The following is a 17,096-nucleotide window of genomic DNA, read 5'->3' as shown; positions in this document are numbered from 1 at the left end:
TCATTCATGACTGTTCCTCTGGCTGTACGCCAATGAATCATGACTGAGCCTGTGACAGTGCAGCGCTCCCTCAGTACTGAGCCCCTCTGACGGTGCAGCGCTCCCTCAGTACTGAGCCCCTCTGACGGTGCAGCGCTCCCTCAGTACTGAGCCCCTCTGACGGTGCAGCGCTCCCTCAGTACTGAGCCCCTCTGACGGTGCAGCGCTCCCTCAGTACTGAGCCCCTCTGACGGTGCAGCGCTCCCTCAGTACTGAGCCCCTCTGACGGTGCAGCGCTCCCTCAGTACTGAGCCCCTCTGACGGTGCAGCGCTCCCTCAGTACTGAGCCCCTCTGACGGTGCAGCGCTCCCTCAGTACTGAGCCCCTCTGACGGTGCAGCGCTCCCTCAGTACTGAGCCCCTCTGACGGTGCAGCGCTCCCTCAGTACTGAGCCCCTCTGACGGTGCAGCGCTCCCTCAGTACTGAGCCCCTCTGACGGTGCAGCGCTCCCTCAGTACTGAGCCCCTCTGACGGTGCAGCGCTCCCTCAGTACTGAGCCCCTCTGACGGTGCAGCGCTCCCTCAGTACTGAGCCCCTCTGACGGTGCAGCGCTCCCTCAGTACTGAGCCCCTCTGACGGTGCAGCGCTCCCTCAGTACTGAGCCCCTCTGACGGTGCAGCGCTCCCTCAGTACTGAGCCCCTCTGACGGTGCAGCGCTCCCTCAGTACTGAGCCCCTCTGACGGTGCAGCGCTCCCTCAGTACTGAGCCCCTCTGACGGTGCAGCGCTCCCTCAGTACTGAGCCCCTCTGACGGTGCAGCGCTCCCTCAGTACTGAGCCCCTCTGACGGTGCAGCGCTCCCTCAGTACTGAGCCCCTCTGACGGTGCAGCGCTCCCTCAGTACTGAGCCCCTCTGACGGTGCAGCGCTCCCTCAGTACTGAGCCCCTCTGACGGTGCAGCGCTCCCTCAGTACTGAGCCCCTCTGACGGTGCAGCGCTCCCTCAGTACTGAGCCCCTCTGACGGTGCAGCGCTCCCTCAGTACTGAGCCCCTCTGACGGTGCAGCGCTCCCTCAGTACTGAGCCCCTCTGACGGTGCAGCGCTCCCTCAGTACTGAGCCCCTCTGACGGTGCAGCGCTCCCTCAGTACTGAGCCCCTCTGACGGTGCAGCGCTCCCTCAGTACTGAGCCCCTCTGACGGTGCAGCGCTCCCTCAGTACTGAGCCCCTCTGACGGTGCAGCGCTCCCTCAGTACTGAGCCCCTCTGACGGTGCAGCGCTCCCTCAGTACTGAGCCTGCATTACAGTGATAAATTACTCAAAATTGGGAATGTGTGTTATTTATTCAGCGCAATATTGGTTTTGTCTGCAGTAACTGAGTAAGAAAGCCACAGTCTATTTTTGTTTTCCAGAGCCCAGTGCTACAGTATCTGTACTACCTTGCTCAGGTGCCCATCGCCATGTCTCCACTGAGCAATAACAGCCTCTTTCTGGAATATTCTAAAAACCCGCTGCGTGAGTTCCTGCACAAAGGCCTCAAGGTGTCTCTCTCCACTGATGACCCCATGCAGTTCCATTACACCAAGGTTGGTGCCTCTTGATGTCTGTGCAATGCTAATTCAGATGCTGTCCAGGTCATTGTTTTTGCCACCTGTATCCATCCTCATTGATTTCTGTGTGTTAATGTTGTGCAGAATTCCCCACACTGTGTGTGACTGAGAGAGAAAACTTCAAAGGAGAGTCACCGTGTAAAATTTAGTTCTGGATGTTACTAATGGCACCGACCTGAGCCTGTTCTCTTCCCAGTTGAGTGCTCTGTACATGTCCCATTGTAAAACGATCACGTCAGCGTTTTTCATTCAGTTTTACATTGTGGATTGTCACAATGCTGTTGCATATTCTGGCCATTCAGTGGTCCTGTGGAGTGGCTGGCTGCAGTCTCTCCAAATGCTTACATGTCAATACCAGACAACCTTGTGGTTATCCCGAGTGATTATGGTCACTCGACTGGTAACAGTTCAGCCTCAAATATATGTCATTGGCCCAGCTACCAGTGGCACAATGGTTAACACTGCTGCCTCACAGTACCAGAGACTTGGGTTCAATTCTGGCCTTGGGTCACTGTCTCTGCAGAGTTTGCACATTCTCCCCGTGTCTGCGTGGGTTCCCACCAGGTACTCTGGTTTCGTCTCACAGTCCAAAAGACATTCTGGTTAGGTGCATTGGCTGTACTAAATTCTCTCTCAATGTACCCAAACAGGCGCCAGAGTGTGGCAACTAGTAGGATTTCACAGTAACTTCATTGCAGTGTTAATATAAGCCTACTTGTGACACTGATAAACTTTAAACTACAGGATTGTCAATTAGGCCATATTCCATGGACTCTTCTGAGGCCCCTGCCTGCATCATATGGCCAGGAACGCAACTTGGTAGAACAGTGACTCCCAAGCCCCTGGTGTCCTGGCAGGAAGTTGACAGGCTAACATGCTGAGCAGCAAGTTTGCTAGCTGAACCACACTAGTCATGCCCATTGACCAAACACTCCTTTGGTATCAGCAGCTGTCCTGAGGGGCTGGACTGTAAAACTGGTAAATCCCAAATAAGCTCAACCCCCTTCCTTCTTCCAAAATCTTGTGCAAGAGATGCACCCACAGTAACATCTTATCATCTGCCATTATTTAACTTGGGTGATTCACCTCCAACCCTATTAACCATGAGTGCCAGAGGTCATTTGGACTCTGCCCTATTTGCCAGATATTTTTAATAAAGATTCCATGCAAAAGACCCTGGACTCGAACCCCAAGATACATTATGAAGCAAGACTACATCCCAACAATCTTTCTATTTTGGCAAGAATACGAGGATAGGACGCTTCGCTCAAGTGTAATTCTACTGACAAGCGAATAGTCTTTTATCAATGCAAGCTTTAATTCATAACTTGGTTCAAATATAATTCTATCACATGATCCTGTCAATTAACCTCATCAAAAACCCACATTCTATTTCTTTAATCAAAAACATCAGAGGACCTTTTATATATAAACAAAAGTCCATCTTAGTCAACATTACCTGGCTAAAGTGAGTAATTATCTGCTTCCACAGCATTTGAGCTGAATGTTTTCCAGCCAAACTGACTATCTGCAGAATAAAGCTGAATTTTTAACATGCAACAGAAAGATAAAATATATGAATAGCACAGTGTCTCACAATGTATAGTTTATACAGTTGTCTCGCTGTTGTGCTTATGATGGATGGATGGAAAAAAACAGCAGAAATTAATCCTCAAATGTCCTGCATAACTATTTATTTAGAATATAATTGAATTTTAAAAAACCCATCAGATGTGTGTTGCTGGCAAAGCCAGTATTTATTGCAGATTCCCTAATTATCTTGAGAAGGTAATGGTGAACCAACTTGTTGAAGTTCATCTGGTGTAGGTACATTCACAATGCTGTTAGGGAGGGAGTTCCTGGATTTTGACCCAGTGACAGTGAAGGAACGGTGCCCATGTCAGGATGATTGTGGTGAGGAGGGGAATTTACAAGTGACGGTATTGCAGGTGCAGCAGGTGGTCAGGAAGGCGAATGGGATGCTGGCCTTCATAGCGAGGGGGATTGAATATAAAAGTAGGGAGGTCTTGCTGCAGCTGTATAGGGCATTGGTGAGGCCGCAGCTGGAGTACTGTGTGCAGTTTTGGGCGCCGCACCTGCGCAAGGATATTTTGGCCCTGGAGGGAGTGCAGAGGAGGTTTACTAGGCTGATACCGGAGTTGAGGGGATTGAGCTATGAGGAGAGGCTGAATAAACTAGGCTTGTACTCGTTAGAGTTTAGAAGAATGAGGGGAGATCTCATTGAGACGTACAAGATGATGAATGGGATGGATAGGATAGAGGTGGAGAGACTCTTCCCGCTCAAAAAATGACAGTAGGACTAGGGGGCACAGCCTCAAGATAAAGGGGAGGCGGTTTAGAACGGAGTTGAGGAGGAACTTCTTCACTCAAAGGGTGGTGAATCTCTGGAATTCTCTGCCCGTTGAAGTGGTGGAGGCTGCCTCGCTAAATATTTTTAAGAAGCGGGTTGATGGGTTCTTGATAAGAGAGGGGATTAAGGGTTATGGGGAGAGGGCGGGAAAGTGGAACTGAGCCACGACAGATCAGCCATGATCTTATTGAATGGCGGGGCAGGCTCGAAGGGCTAGATGGCCTACTCCTGCTCCTATTTCTTATGTTCTTATGGTATTCCCATGTGCCAGCTTCTCTTGTCCTTCTAGGCGGTAGGGGTTGCAAGTTTAAGAGGTGCTACTGAAGAAGCCTGGCAGCATGATGGCATGGTGGTTAGCACTGCTGCCTCACAGCACCAGGGATCCAGGTTCAATACTGGCCTTGGGTCACTGTCTGTGTGGAGTTTGCACAGTCTGCGTGGGTTTCCTCCGGGTGCTCTGGTTTCCTCCCACAGTCCAAAGATGTGCAGGTTAGGTGAATTGGCCATGATAAAATTGCCCCTTAGAGTTCCAAGATGTGTAGGTCAGAGGGATTAGTAAATGTGTCAGGTTAAGGAATAGGGTGGGGGGCCCTGGGTGAGATATTGTCAGGGTCAGTACAGACTCGATGGGATGAATGTCCTCTTTCTGTAGGGATTCTATTTTTAAAAGACCTTTATCTTTAGGCACTGTTAAAATGGATGGATTTTACAAGGACGATACCAGTCATGTTTGCTTCTGGCATGTTGCGGCTTGTGCTTTGAGGCTGGGAACTAACAAATTGTTCTGTTCTGATCCAGGAAGCACTCATGGAGGAATATGCAATAGCTGCCCAGGTGTGGAAACTCAGCACCTGTGACCTGTGTGAGATAGCGAGGAACAGCGTGCTTCAAAGTGGATTGTCTCATGAGGTAAAACTATAGGAACAAGAACCCTTAATAAGGCTCCCCCACCTGAAGGATCGTATGACTATCAGGTTTCAGTGCTCAGGTAGCATGGCGAGGCGGAGGCGGAGATTGTCAATGAACTGAGAGCCAGTGAATTATGAGACTTGACAAAGCAGATAGGAACAGGTTTCATTCTGCAAGTGAAAGATTGCCAGAGATAAGAGGCACTGAGATCAGAAGGTATCTTGAGTTTCCTCTTGGGTCTCCTCCCCTTCCCCCTGTAACAGAGGCGAATTGCAGTCGGTCTGTAATGGGAAACATTTACACTCAGAGCCTGAGGCAAACATCTGCTGTCTTTCGGGATTGAGGGGCATCCTACTCTGCATACTGCAGCATCCAGTGTGTGTAAGGTGCTCGCTGTGAGAGAGAGCAAGAACTTCCATGGCTGACTGCGGGATCCTGGGCTTCATTTGCTGTTCCAATCAAATTTTGCCCTTGCTCCAAAACTGTAGGCAATGTTGTCCAGTGTAGTCCAGCCCCTCTGCTGCACTGAGACAATGGAGAGAGCATTTAAAGATTTTATCAGGATGTAATTCTGAAGTCTAAGCAATGAAACATGAGTGGCTGCTGAGTGCAAACGCACACACGGTGCCAAGTGTCCCTCTCATGGGAGAATGTTCTTCCCATTATAATCCGCACTCACTTTTCTCCAGACAAAGCTGAGAATCGATACAGCCGCAGACAGCACTGCACAAAGTGGAGAATGGCCTTTAGTATGTGCAAGCTGGCCGATCGGAATCAGTCGCTGAAAGCACATTAATAGATTAATGCCAAGAGACTGACTCCTGAGTGTGTGTCACATAACTTACAAAGCACAGGCTAAACCAGCAGCTATATTCCAAGGGAGGATGGATGCTTTGGGTATGGAGGTGACCTGCAGTTTATGGTTTTCTGCTGGGAGGGAATGCGCTCAGTAACATGCACAGTGGTTAGCACTGCTGCCTCACAGCGCCAGGGACCCGGGTTCAATTCCGGCCTCGGGTCACTGTCTGCGCGGAGTTTGTACTTTCTTCCCGAGACTACCTGAGATTCCTTGTGTGGTTGATTGGCTATGCTAAATTGACCCTAGTGTCAAGGTGGATTAGCAGGGTAAATATGTGGGGTTAAGGGAATAGAGCTTGATTGGGATTGTGGTCAGTACAGACTGGATGGGCTGAATGGCCTCTTTCTGTACCGTAGGGATTCTATGACAACAGAGGCACTGACTCCACAGATTAAACAGAGGAGGCAAGTTAGCAATAGGGGAATGGTAGCATAGTGGCCATTTCACTGGACCAGCAATGCAGAAACTCTGACTTATGATCTGGGAGTGAGTTCATGTAGTTCATGTGAGCTCGGGTCATGTAGTTCAAGCCCAAGGCAGGAGGTAAGAGCCCTGTCTTGTCAGCTTGGATCGGGAATGTCTCACTTGCTGAGACTTTGAATCGGACTTCGATTGGATTGAATTGGATGTATAAACAAAATAAAACTATAGGCGCACACCAGCACACAGACTTCAGCAGATACCAAGAACTAAACACTGCAGAAAGCCGAGAGGAATATAGAAAGCTTAGGGGTGAAATTAAAAAAGAAATTAGAGAGCAAAAAAAGGGCAAGTAAAATCAAGAAACACCCAGAGATGCTTCATAAACACATGAAGAATAAGAAAATAACTGAGGAAAGAGAGGAACTAATTAGAGAGAGAGAGAGTGGGATTTTCTAGCCACGCTCGCCTCAAAACTGGAAAATCCCACCCGAGGTCAATGGACCTTTGCATGGTCTTTCCCCCCAACCCCATCTGCTATGATTCCCGTGGCGGGCGGGATGAGGAAATTCCTTCCAGAGTGTGGAAGAGGAAGACACGAGCATGGTTCTTGATGAATGCTTTCCATCTGTCTTCACAAAAGAGAGGGGCAATGCAGGTGTTGTAGGTGAGGAAACGTGCTGGTTAAGTTCATTGGCTATGTTAAACTTTCCCTCAGTGTATCCAAACAGGCACTGGAGTGGCAAATAAGGAATCTTCACAGTAACTTGTGACCCTATAAATAAACTGAAACATGTATGGTGGGCTGAATGGCTGCCTTCTGTGCTGTACATTTTAATGATTCTACAGCGTTGTGAGCTGAGCTAATATACCTGCCTTTATTTCTTTTCAAAAGGAGAAGCAACATTACTTGGGGGTAAACTATTTGAAGGAGGGGCCTGAAGGCAACGATATCCGGAAGACTAACGTGGCCCAGATCCGGATGGCTTTTCGGTTCGAGACATTGTGCAATGAGCTCTCCTTCCTGGTGGATGCAGTGAAGTCAACAGAGTTGAGCATGTCGATAAATTAGCAGCAGGCCCGTATATCCACCGGGACAATAAAGGGGATCAGTTACAGACGGTGTGAGCCCAATATACTACTTCTAAATGCACTTAGATACCAGGCTGGTTCATAACCAGAAAAGCACAGCTTACTACCACGATTAAATCCTTACCAGAGGATTATTGCATGTATTTTGCCATATTATCAATTATGTTCACCGGACGCTTAATTCTATTTTAACAAAATAGATTTTTTTAAAGAATTAAATATTAGTGCAGATACTACTGTGAATATATATGTATATTACAGCATTAGTGTATAAAGTGTACAGTACACTATCAAACTTTAATCAAGCTTCAATTTGTATAGTCAACAATGTCTAAAATACTAATCCAGCCAGGGCATGTTACTCTGTTCCTCAATAACCTAACACCAGCACCATTAGTGTTACATTCTCGAATGTAGCTTTTTTTTAAAATTGCTTTACTGATTTGTCAGTTCTATGGACATTGTATCTTCTTCACTGTAAATGTATTTCGCCAAGGAGTGAAATTTTATGTAAAATCATTAAATCGAACAGGTGCAGGTTCAAACTTAGATTCTGTCATGCGGAGTGGCTTTTGTTTGACCATTAATGCATTTGTTGAGTGAACAGGCACTAGCTATTGTTTGTTTACATGGGTAAGAAATGCTGGACTAAGTGGGTGGCAGTGGTTAGCACTGCTGCTTCACAGCACCATGGACCTGGGTTCAATTCCTGGCTTGGGTCACAAGTGTCTGCATGTTCTCCCCATGTCAGTGTGGGTTTCCTCCAGGTGCTCAAGTTTCCTTCCATAGTACAAATGATGTGTGGGTTGGGTGGATTGGTCATGCTAAATTGCCCCTCAGTGTCAGAGGGTCTAGTAGGGTTATGGGGCTAGGGCCTGAGTGGGATTGTGGTCAGTGCAGACTCAATGGACCAAATGGCCTCCTCCTGCACTGTAGGATTCTATGATTCTAAGCAGGCTCTTTGCCTCTTGGGGAGGTGCTGGTCTAGTGGAATTAGCGTGGGACTATTAATCCAGAAACTCAGCCGAGGTTCTGGGAACCTAGGTTCAAATCCAACCTTGGCAGACGATGGCATTTTAATTCAATTAAAAAAAGTCTGAAATTAAGAATCTACAATTGTCGATGGTCAGACAAACTCATCTGGTTCACTAATGTCCTTTCGGGAAGGGAATTTACCACCCCTACCTGGTCCGGCCTACATGTGAATCCAGAGCCACAGCAATATAGTTGACTCTCAACTGCCCTCCAAGGGCAATTGGGATGCGCAAGAAATGCAAGCCAGCCAGCAATGTCCATGTCCCATGAATTAAAAATAATTTTTAAATGATCAGGGGATGTGCAGTTAGGTTGATTGGCCATGCTAAGAAATTGCCTCTTAGTGCCCAGGGATGTGTAGGTTAGAGGGATTAGTGGGTATAATATGTAGGGATATAGGGGTAGGGCCTGGGTGGGATTGTGTTCAGTGCAGACTCGATGGGCCAAAGGGCCTCTTTCTGCACTGTAGGGTTCTATGATTCTATCTTGGTCAGAAGCAGCAAACCCTCAATCACCTCCTAGGAAAGAAATTTATACAACATCTTTTGCGACTACAGGATGTCACAAAGCACCATACTGCCCAAGAAGAAAAGCTGATGTGTTGGAAACATTGCAACAATTTTACACGAGGCATGCTCTCACAAATGGCAACACAATAACAATTAGGTAAATAGTTTTTGTGAGGGTAAAGAATAAATATTGGCTTGAGGGAGATCACCCCTGTTCTTTGGTTTATTTTTTGTCTGCCTCTTTTAAAAACTCTTCCATGGGGTGTGGGTATCACTGGGAAGGTGTCCATTTTTTCACCCATCCCTCATTGTCCTCAAACTGACTGGCAGTTCAGACTCAACCACACTGTTGTGGATCTAGAGTCACATGTGGGCCAGACCAGGTAAGGGCAGCAGACTTCCCTCCCAAAAGGACATTAGTGAACCAGATGGGTTTTTACAACAAAGGTTCCATGGTCATCATTCGACTTTTAATTCCAGATTTTTATTGAATTCAAATTTCACCGTCTGCCACGGTGGGGATGTGATGCTCTGGAATGCACAGTTAATGTAAAATTTGGCAGCTCTGGGCTGTGCACAGAGAATGCCTAACTTTTTACTCGGAGTCAGTGATATTTCTAGCCCTATGAATCCAACCTGGATTTTAACAAAACATCCCAGGGGGAATAGGGCAATAAGAGCAGAACACCTGCCTCTGAGTTGCTAAAATTATGTGTTGTGAGCTAGGTTGACACCTGTGTGTGGTACTACATTGTTGATTTTCCTGGGCATCTGGATTATTAGTCCAGTGACAATACCAGTGTGCTGCCACCTTCCCACCTGCGAGAGTAGATGGGGGTCTCAGTTTAAAGTCTCATCTGAAAGATAACATCAATAATGCAGTACTACACAGTAGTGTCAACCTAGCTCACAAAGTACAATTTTCTCAACTCAGAGGCAGGTGTTCTGCTCTTACTGCCCTCTTCCCCCTGGGATATTTTGTTAAAATCCAGGTTGGATTCATAGGGCTAGAAATATCACTGACTCCGAATAAGAAGTTAGGCATTCTCTGTGCACAGCCCAGTCCTGCCAATTTAACATTAACCATGCATTTGCCTTCTATCTGTCACAGGTTCTACCAGCAGAACTGAGAAATGCACTATTCCAACAGACATTATAGAGAACTCAAATCGAGCAGTCCCTTTGCTTCCTTCCCACCTTGAGCATTCACAGACGAAAGAGAATTCTACTTTTTTTTGAAGGAGGAAGAGTTGTTTGTATTCCAAAGCTGATCAAGCTTACAAACGATACATGCATCAACTAGCAATAACATTGCTTAGATAAAAGCCAAGAATTGGCACCAATACTTACGCAAGTTCCCACAGCCATCCCACCCAGGAAAGTGGCCTGGCAGAGATTGGAATGTGTTCAGGTAGTCAAAGACGTCTGTGGTAGGTAAAATGTTAGAATCTGTCATTAAGGAGGAAATTGCGAGGCATCTTGAAGGGAATTGCTTGATAGAGCAGACGCAGCACGGTTTCATTAAAGGGAAGTCGTGTCTGACAAATTTACTGGAGTTCTATGAGGATGTGTCTAGGGCGGTGGATTGAGGAGAGCCGGTGGATGTGGTCTTTCTAGATTTTCAGAAGGCGTTTGACAAAGTACCTCACAAGAGGTTATTGCAGAAGGTCGAGGGACATGGAGTTGGGGGTAGGGTGTTAGCGTGGATAGAGGATTGGTTGTCAAATAGGAGGCAGAGAGTGGGGGTCAACGGGTGCTATTCGGATTGGCGGATAGTGACTAGTGGAGTGCCCCAGGGGTCGGTGCTGGGGCCTCAGCTTTTTACCATTTATATAGATGATCTGGAGGAGGGAACTGAGTGTAGAGTGTCGAAATTTGCTGATGACACCAAGATTGGGGGAACGGCAAATTGTGCAGAGGGTGTGGAGAGTCTACAGAAGGATCTAGATAGGCTGGGCGAATGGGCCAGAAAATGGCAAATGGAATTTAATGTTGGCAAGTGTGAGGTGGTCCACTTTGGTAGGAAGAATGGTAGGAAGGACTATTACTTACGGGGCGAAAAACTGCAGCAGGCGACGGTGCAGAGGGACCTCTGGGTCCTTGTGCATGAGTCGCAAAAACCCAGCTTGCAGGTGCAGCAGGTGGTCAGGAAGGCGAATGGGATGCTGGCCTTCATAGCGAGGGGGATTGAATATAAAAGTAGGGAGGTCTTGCTGCAGCTGTATAGGGCATTGGTGAGGCCGCAGCTGGAGTACTGTGTGCAGTTTTGGGCGCCGCACCTGCGCAAAGATATTTTGGCCTTGGAGGGAGTGCAGAGGAGGTTTACTAGGCTGATACCGGAGTTGAGGGGGTTGAGCTATGAGGAGAGGCTGAATAAACTGGGCTTGTATCGTTAGAGTTTAGAAGAATGAGGGGAGATCTCATTGAGACGTATAAGATGATGAATGGGATGGATAGGATAGAGGTGGAAAGACTCTTTCCGCTCAAAAAAGACAGTAGGACGAGGGGGCACAGCCTCAAGATAAAAGGGGGGCGGTTTAGAACGGAGTTGAGGAGGAACTTCTTCACTCAAAGGGTGGTGAATCTCTGGAATTCTCTGCCCGTTGAAGTGGTGGAGGCTGCCTCGCTAAATATTTTTAAGACGCGGGTTGATGGGTTTTTGATAGGAGAGGGGATTAAGGGTTATGGGGAGAGGGCGGGAAAGTGGAACTGAGCAGCGACAGATCAGCCATGATCTTATTGAATGGCGGGGCAGGCTTGAAGGGCTGGATGGCCTACTCCTGCTCCTATTTATGTTCTTATGTTATCCTTTATTCATTCATCACACCTCCACATACGGAAGGGAAAACTGCATACAATAGTGTCCTTGCGTACAAGGAGTGGTGGAAGCGTTGACAATTTGTGAAGATATTGGCTTTCAAAATAAAAAGGCACTGCTTTGCCTCCAGAGGCAGAAATAATTTATTTCTATTCACCCTGAATATTCTGTTTAATATATTGAACTTTGATCTAATCATCCTTTAACTCCAAGATTCCAGGCAACACAATCCCCAGCTGTGTAATCACTGCTCGCAAACTAACCCTTAAGACAGGTGAGCTATGATTCTGGTAAATCTACACTGCACTCCTTCCAAGTCAACCCATCCTTCTGACAGAGTGGTGGTGCCTGAAAGTGCTCACAGAACCCTGGGTGTGGTCTAACCAGAGCTTTGGATATTAATCAGTGGTTGTGAGTACTGTGCTCAATTGGGAAAGGTGACTTTAGACTTACGGTTCCCAAAGCTCTCCACCACTGGGTACTTTCCTTCCCCTTATGTTTGGGTCTGATGTAAACTGATTGATAGAGACTGATTACTGTCATTAGCCAATAACTTATTATCCTTGGAAAATGCGATTACCAAGACGGTACAAGATACATGCTGGTCTATCCTCTGGCAATTCCTATGTTTATAAATATCCCGAAAGCACCCTGTCTCTTGCACCCCAACCAAAAAAGTTAGTTGAAAGTTTCTTGATTAGTCACAAGTAGGCTTACCTTCATGCTGCAGTGAAGTTACTGTGAAAATCCCCTAGGCACTCTGGTGGTGCCTGTTCGGGTACGCTGAAGGAGAATTTAGCATGGTCAATTCACCTAACTTGCACATTTTTAGACTGTGGGAAGAAACCCATGCAGACACAGGGGACAACGTGCAGAGTCCACATAGACAGTGACCCAAGCCAGGAACTGAACCTGGGTCCCTGGCACTGTGACACCCGAGACACAGTAACCTCAAACATGGTAGCTTCAAATCCCGACACGAGTGTCTGAACGTCATAAGTAGTTTAAAAATGATAAAAATTCGATATTTACTTCTGACGTTTATATGTAGTTAGGGATAATAGGCAAGATCACAAATGTCATCCTTATTAATAGTGAGAGCAGTTTATTTATTAATTTTCACAGATTTACACAGGCAAGTCTTCTCCCCCTCACCCACCAGCAAATAAACACAGGTAAACAGACGTACATTTAACAGTCCTGGTTGAAAGATTGTGGAAGTCTTGGACGTAGTCATTTTGCTAAGATCAGTGTTTATTGAATGATGGAGTAATGCTACTTCAGGAACAGTGAACAGACTAAATATTTTATTTACACTAAATCAATAGTTAAAGTGAATTTTAAGAATTATTTCACCGATAGGGAACTAACCAGAGCTACCGAACATGAAAGTATTACAATTTCTTCCTGTAAAACAAGGGAAATCGGTGTACATCTATCCATCAACAAGCAACTCAAACAATCAAAAAAAAACACTTTAATACTTAGTATCATAAAACTCATCAGTGTGCAATTAAAGTATTAATCATTCAAGCACCACTTCAAATCCTGTCAGTTTAATGTGTGGAGTCTGGTTAAGGTCATAAAGATTCTCGTAGGGTTGCATTTTACATGCCCCTGCCAGGCGTATTTTCAGTGGTGGGGATTGCATCAAATAGTGTGAGTGCCCAAATCACCACTTTCCCACTCACCCCATAATACAACACTGTAATATTTAAATAAATAATCCAGGATCAATTGGGCCTGTTAACATGTTTCTAATAAGTCCAGTTCACCCCTTGGAGTGAACAAGACGGACAAAAAAAAACTGTTTTCAAAAGACAGGAAGGGTGGGGTGGGGGGTTACTATCTTCAGGGGCTGCACTTGGTGGATTGGCAGGGAGAAAGGGGTGCAGCCCCCCACCCCTCTTTTTTCCTACCCATTTGCTTCATTAAACACACCACCCCTCCCAATGCTTAAACCTGTCAAAATACTCCCTGCTGAAGGTCACTCTGGCTCTGGGATGTATTGAGCCATCTTCATCTGCCTTGTTGCAGTCCTGGGGGCCCCCACTAAGGCGCTCTTTGTCTTGCTGGGACTCATGGATTAGCCGGCAGCTCCGGGGAGCAGGAATTCTTCCCCAGTGAATGGCAGTCCCACAATACCCCTATTTAGCTTGCCCACTGTGTGGTATGGTTACTGGGTGGACTGCTGTGAAGTGGAATAGCACCATACCCACATTGCTTCTGAGGAGGTTGGGGGGAAGTGGCAGGGGGTGGAGAGGACAGGGGTAAGCCATCTGTTCCCCTCCAACCCCCACCCCCCATAATATTCTAACCATGGAATTAAATTCATGTTTCTATTCCTAACTGAGACTATTTGTAAATGAATCATGGTAAATGAGATGATTGTACCAACCAGGAGCACATGTCTCAAGTGAGAAGATCCCCAGTGAACTACAGGAACCCTTTCAGGCATACGCTAATTGAAACATCTCACTCATTGCAAAAGCCACTGCAATCCAAGTGGCAGTATAATTTTAAAGCGCAGTTTCTGCTGTCGGAGTAATGAAGCAATACATTTTCCTTCTCTCTTGGCGATAAAATGCCCATCACAAAGAGGGGAGCTAAAATATGAATATATCTGATAAATACGATCACCACAACAGACCAGTTTGATATTGCACAATAATGAATAACATAGCAATCCACTCCAAAAGTGTTTACCATTTCAGTTTACTAGTGCAGTAGATGAGTCACGCAGCCCTCAAAAGAAATATATGATCTTATATTCTGCTCTCACATCTAATTGTGAAAATCAAAGTGTTCCCTGTTTCTTAAAAAAAGCAAACAATTTTTTGGGGTGAATTTCTAATGTAAAGAAGGAATCTTTTAAATAAATGAGCTAATGGTTGGAGGGATGATAAGATGGAAAAAGGTAACAGGTAGATGTGATCAGCCATTTAGGCTGATTTGGCAGATTCTTTGAAGATATTTGAACAGTTGTGCTTTTTTAAAAAATTGATAGTTTTCTCATGCAAAGAGTAAGGGCAGGGACATCTTTCTCCAACAATGTGGAATTAAAGTACTAATGCATTTAAATAATCATTTTTAGTGGATTTTCTTGTTGAAAATACAAACTGGTTTGAAGAGGTACAGACCATGACCTTGAAGTGGCCTCAAATTCTAAACCAAAACAGGTTATTTTTACAAGCTGTAGTCTTATTAAGTCCTCACACTCGCTGTGTTCTTACTTCTCATTAATTACTATTTGCAAAATACAAATTTATTTGACAATACACACTTCTGAAAATCTAGGAGTACCTAACAAAAGAACATACTATCAAATCACCAGCTTAAATTCTACATTGTTCACATTTTTTTCAAGCAATTATAAGCATAAATCAAATGTTGAAATCTCACCAATAAAGAATAGTTAGGAAATAACATCACCAAGCCTCTGTCTGGGTCTGGCAACCAAAATACCCATGCAGCAAACAGCTTAGGCACAAATGTTGGGTTATAAGTTTCTGCTTTTAAAGGCAAACACTGCTTATCAAATTAAGTGAAGTCTCACAGGCAGTCATTCAAATGTTCTCACTTAGTGCAGAGTGCAGTGATAGCTACAGAGTGTCCTGAAGCCAAAAACATAATGCTAATGTGACCAAGCATCAATCTCTGCATGGGTTTATGTATACAAGAATACCAACAAAGAATTTCAATCAGTCTCCAGTCTGCTTCAACTCATGATCGATCTGCCAGGACAAAATCAAAGCGACCCGATGTACTCATTGGCCTCATTGCTCATAAAACCTATTAAAAAAAACTTATTTTGTAAAAGGCCAGATTTAAGTAGTCTCCTTCAGTCAGAGGATGAACGCCTCTCAGTAAGTCTCAGGGCTTGTGGGGCTGCCCAGCCTCGTCAGCCATTTTGAGAATGTAATTCGCTACATCTTCTTCTGTAGGTGCATCAGACACAACCCAAGAATCGCCAGCTTCTTTCACTTGCAGTCGACAAATAGGACAATTCCGGTTGTGGTCACTCCTGCCACAAAGAAATAAAGCAAACTCCCAGTTCAGGGGTTTAAAGAGCAAGGTTTTCACTCACTCACAGTCAGCATGCAGTAAAGTGTTAACGTTTATTGTTCCTTGTTGTTAACTCGCATCAAGTGCCGCTTAATCATCATGCCTATATTCACCAATTTGCATTGACTCCTGGTCCATCAACACCACAATTCTAAAATTCTCACCTTCACATTCAAATCCCTCCATGGCCTCATCTCTTCCCATCTATGTGACCTCCCCAAATCCTGTAATCCTTTGAAATCTCTGCACCTCTCCAATTCTGGTCTCCTGCACAAGCCAATTTTCTTTACCCCACAAATGCCAGCCTTGAGATCTGAAAATTACCTGAGATCTCTCTCATCTCCTTTAGGATTTGTACTGGAAAAGAGAAAGGAACAATCTAAAGTAGAACTTCTAAATTAGAAAAGGTCTAACTTCAATGGGATGAGGGCGAATCTAGCCTAGGTGAAATGGAACTGTAGCAGAATAATGGGGGATCTTTGAGGAAATTATAGAATCCTACAGTGCAGGAGGCCATTTGGCCCATTGAGCCTGCACCACCAACAATCCCACCCAGCTCTACCTCCGTGACCTCACATATTTGCCCTGCTAGTCCCCCAACACTAAGGGGCAATTTAGCATGGCCAATCCACCTAACCCGCACATCTTTGAAGTGTGGCAGGAAACAGGAGCACCCGGAGGAAATCCGTGCAGACATGGAGAGAATGTGCAAACTCCTCGCAGGCTGTCATCCAAGACCGGAATCGAGCATGGGTTCCTTGTGTTGTGAGGCACAGTGCTAACCAATGTACCACCTTTTTGTTAATGGTACAGTCCTAAGTGCACTCCAACAAGGGCAAAATGTAGGGGAAACTGAAACCAATGCTCCTTGGATGAAAAGGGAGATGGAGAATATAGTAATGATGGATTTCAGGTAAAGCTTTCAAGTGAGCACTTAGTCAAATACAATAAGTTCAGAGGGGCATTGGAGAATAAGACTGGAAAAGAGAGAATATGTGAATAAAATGTCATTATAATAAGGAACTCATAATCTTCTACCGACATGTAAATAATAAGCAAGCAGTAAAAGACAAGGTGAGGCTATTAAGGCTAAGGAGCTTGATATATATTTAGAGGCACAGAGTATGGCTAGAATATTTTAATAGGCTCTTTGCATCAGTGTTTACTAAGGAAGAGGATGTTGACAAAATATTAGTAAAAGTGTAGATTGCAGAGGGAACGGATGGGGTGAAAATTGATAATGGTAGGCATGATATTCCCCAAGTATACTTATGGTTCCTAACTATTTAAAGTGGCCTTTAAGTCTGTAAGAGGAATGTTGCTTTTCATTTTTAAATATTGTTCAACTGCTAATAGTTAAGCCGTTTCATTTGTTAGATGTGTATTTAAACTGCATTATTAAATAGTTTGTTTTCTTATAAAGTATTTGTCA

General features: G+C 45.3%; 2 protein-coding genes across 7 annotated transcripts in view; one reads left to right on the top strand and one right to left on the bottom strand.

Annotated features, from left to right (window-relative positions):
- The window catches only part of LOC145343771 (AMP deaminase 3-like), a 58,917-nt gene extending 51,131 nt beyond the window's left edge, over positions 1–7,786 (top strand). For all 6 annotated transcript variants that reach the window (XM_080190091.1, XM_080190090.1, XM_080190086.1 and 3 more), the window contains exons 13-15: positions 1,389–1,562; positions 4,756–4,866; positions 7,041–7,786. In XM_080190091.1, the coding sequence (XP_080046217.1) occupies positions 1,389–1,562; positions 4,756–4,866; positions 7,041–7,217 (462 nt within the window). In that variant the 3' untranslated portion in view covers positions 7,218–7,786. The remainder of the gene's footprint in view (positions 1–1,388; positions 1,563–4,755; positions 4,867–7,040) is intronic.
- Positions 7,787–12,681: 4,895 nt separating this feature from the next.
- Positions 12,682–17,096, bottom strand: part of rnf141 (ring finger protein 141) — a 31,273-nt gene continuing 26,858 nt past the window's right edge. The window contains exon 6 of the mRNA XM_080190084.1: positions 12,682–15,623. Coding sequence (XP_080046210.1) covers positions 15,473–15,623 — 151 coding nt within the window. The 3' untranslated portion in view covers positions 12,682–15,472. The remainder of the gene's footprint in view (positions 15,624–17,096) is intronic.

The sequence above is a fragment of the Carcharhinus amblyrhynchos genome, chromosome 6 (assembly GCF_965287045.1).
Source record: "Carcharhinus amblyrhynchos chromosome 6, sCarAmb.v2.hapA, whole genome shotgun sequence".
In the NCBI taxonomy this organism is placed as follows: domain Eukaryota; kingdom Metazoa; phylum Chordata; class Chondrichthyes; order Carcharhiniformes; family Carcharhinidae; genus Carcharhinus; species Carcharhinus amblyrhynchos.
Note: the sequence above shows the minus strand (reverse complement) of the source record. Positions and strands in the feature narration are given on the sequence as shown.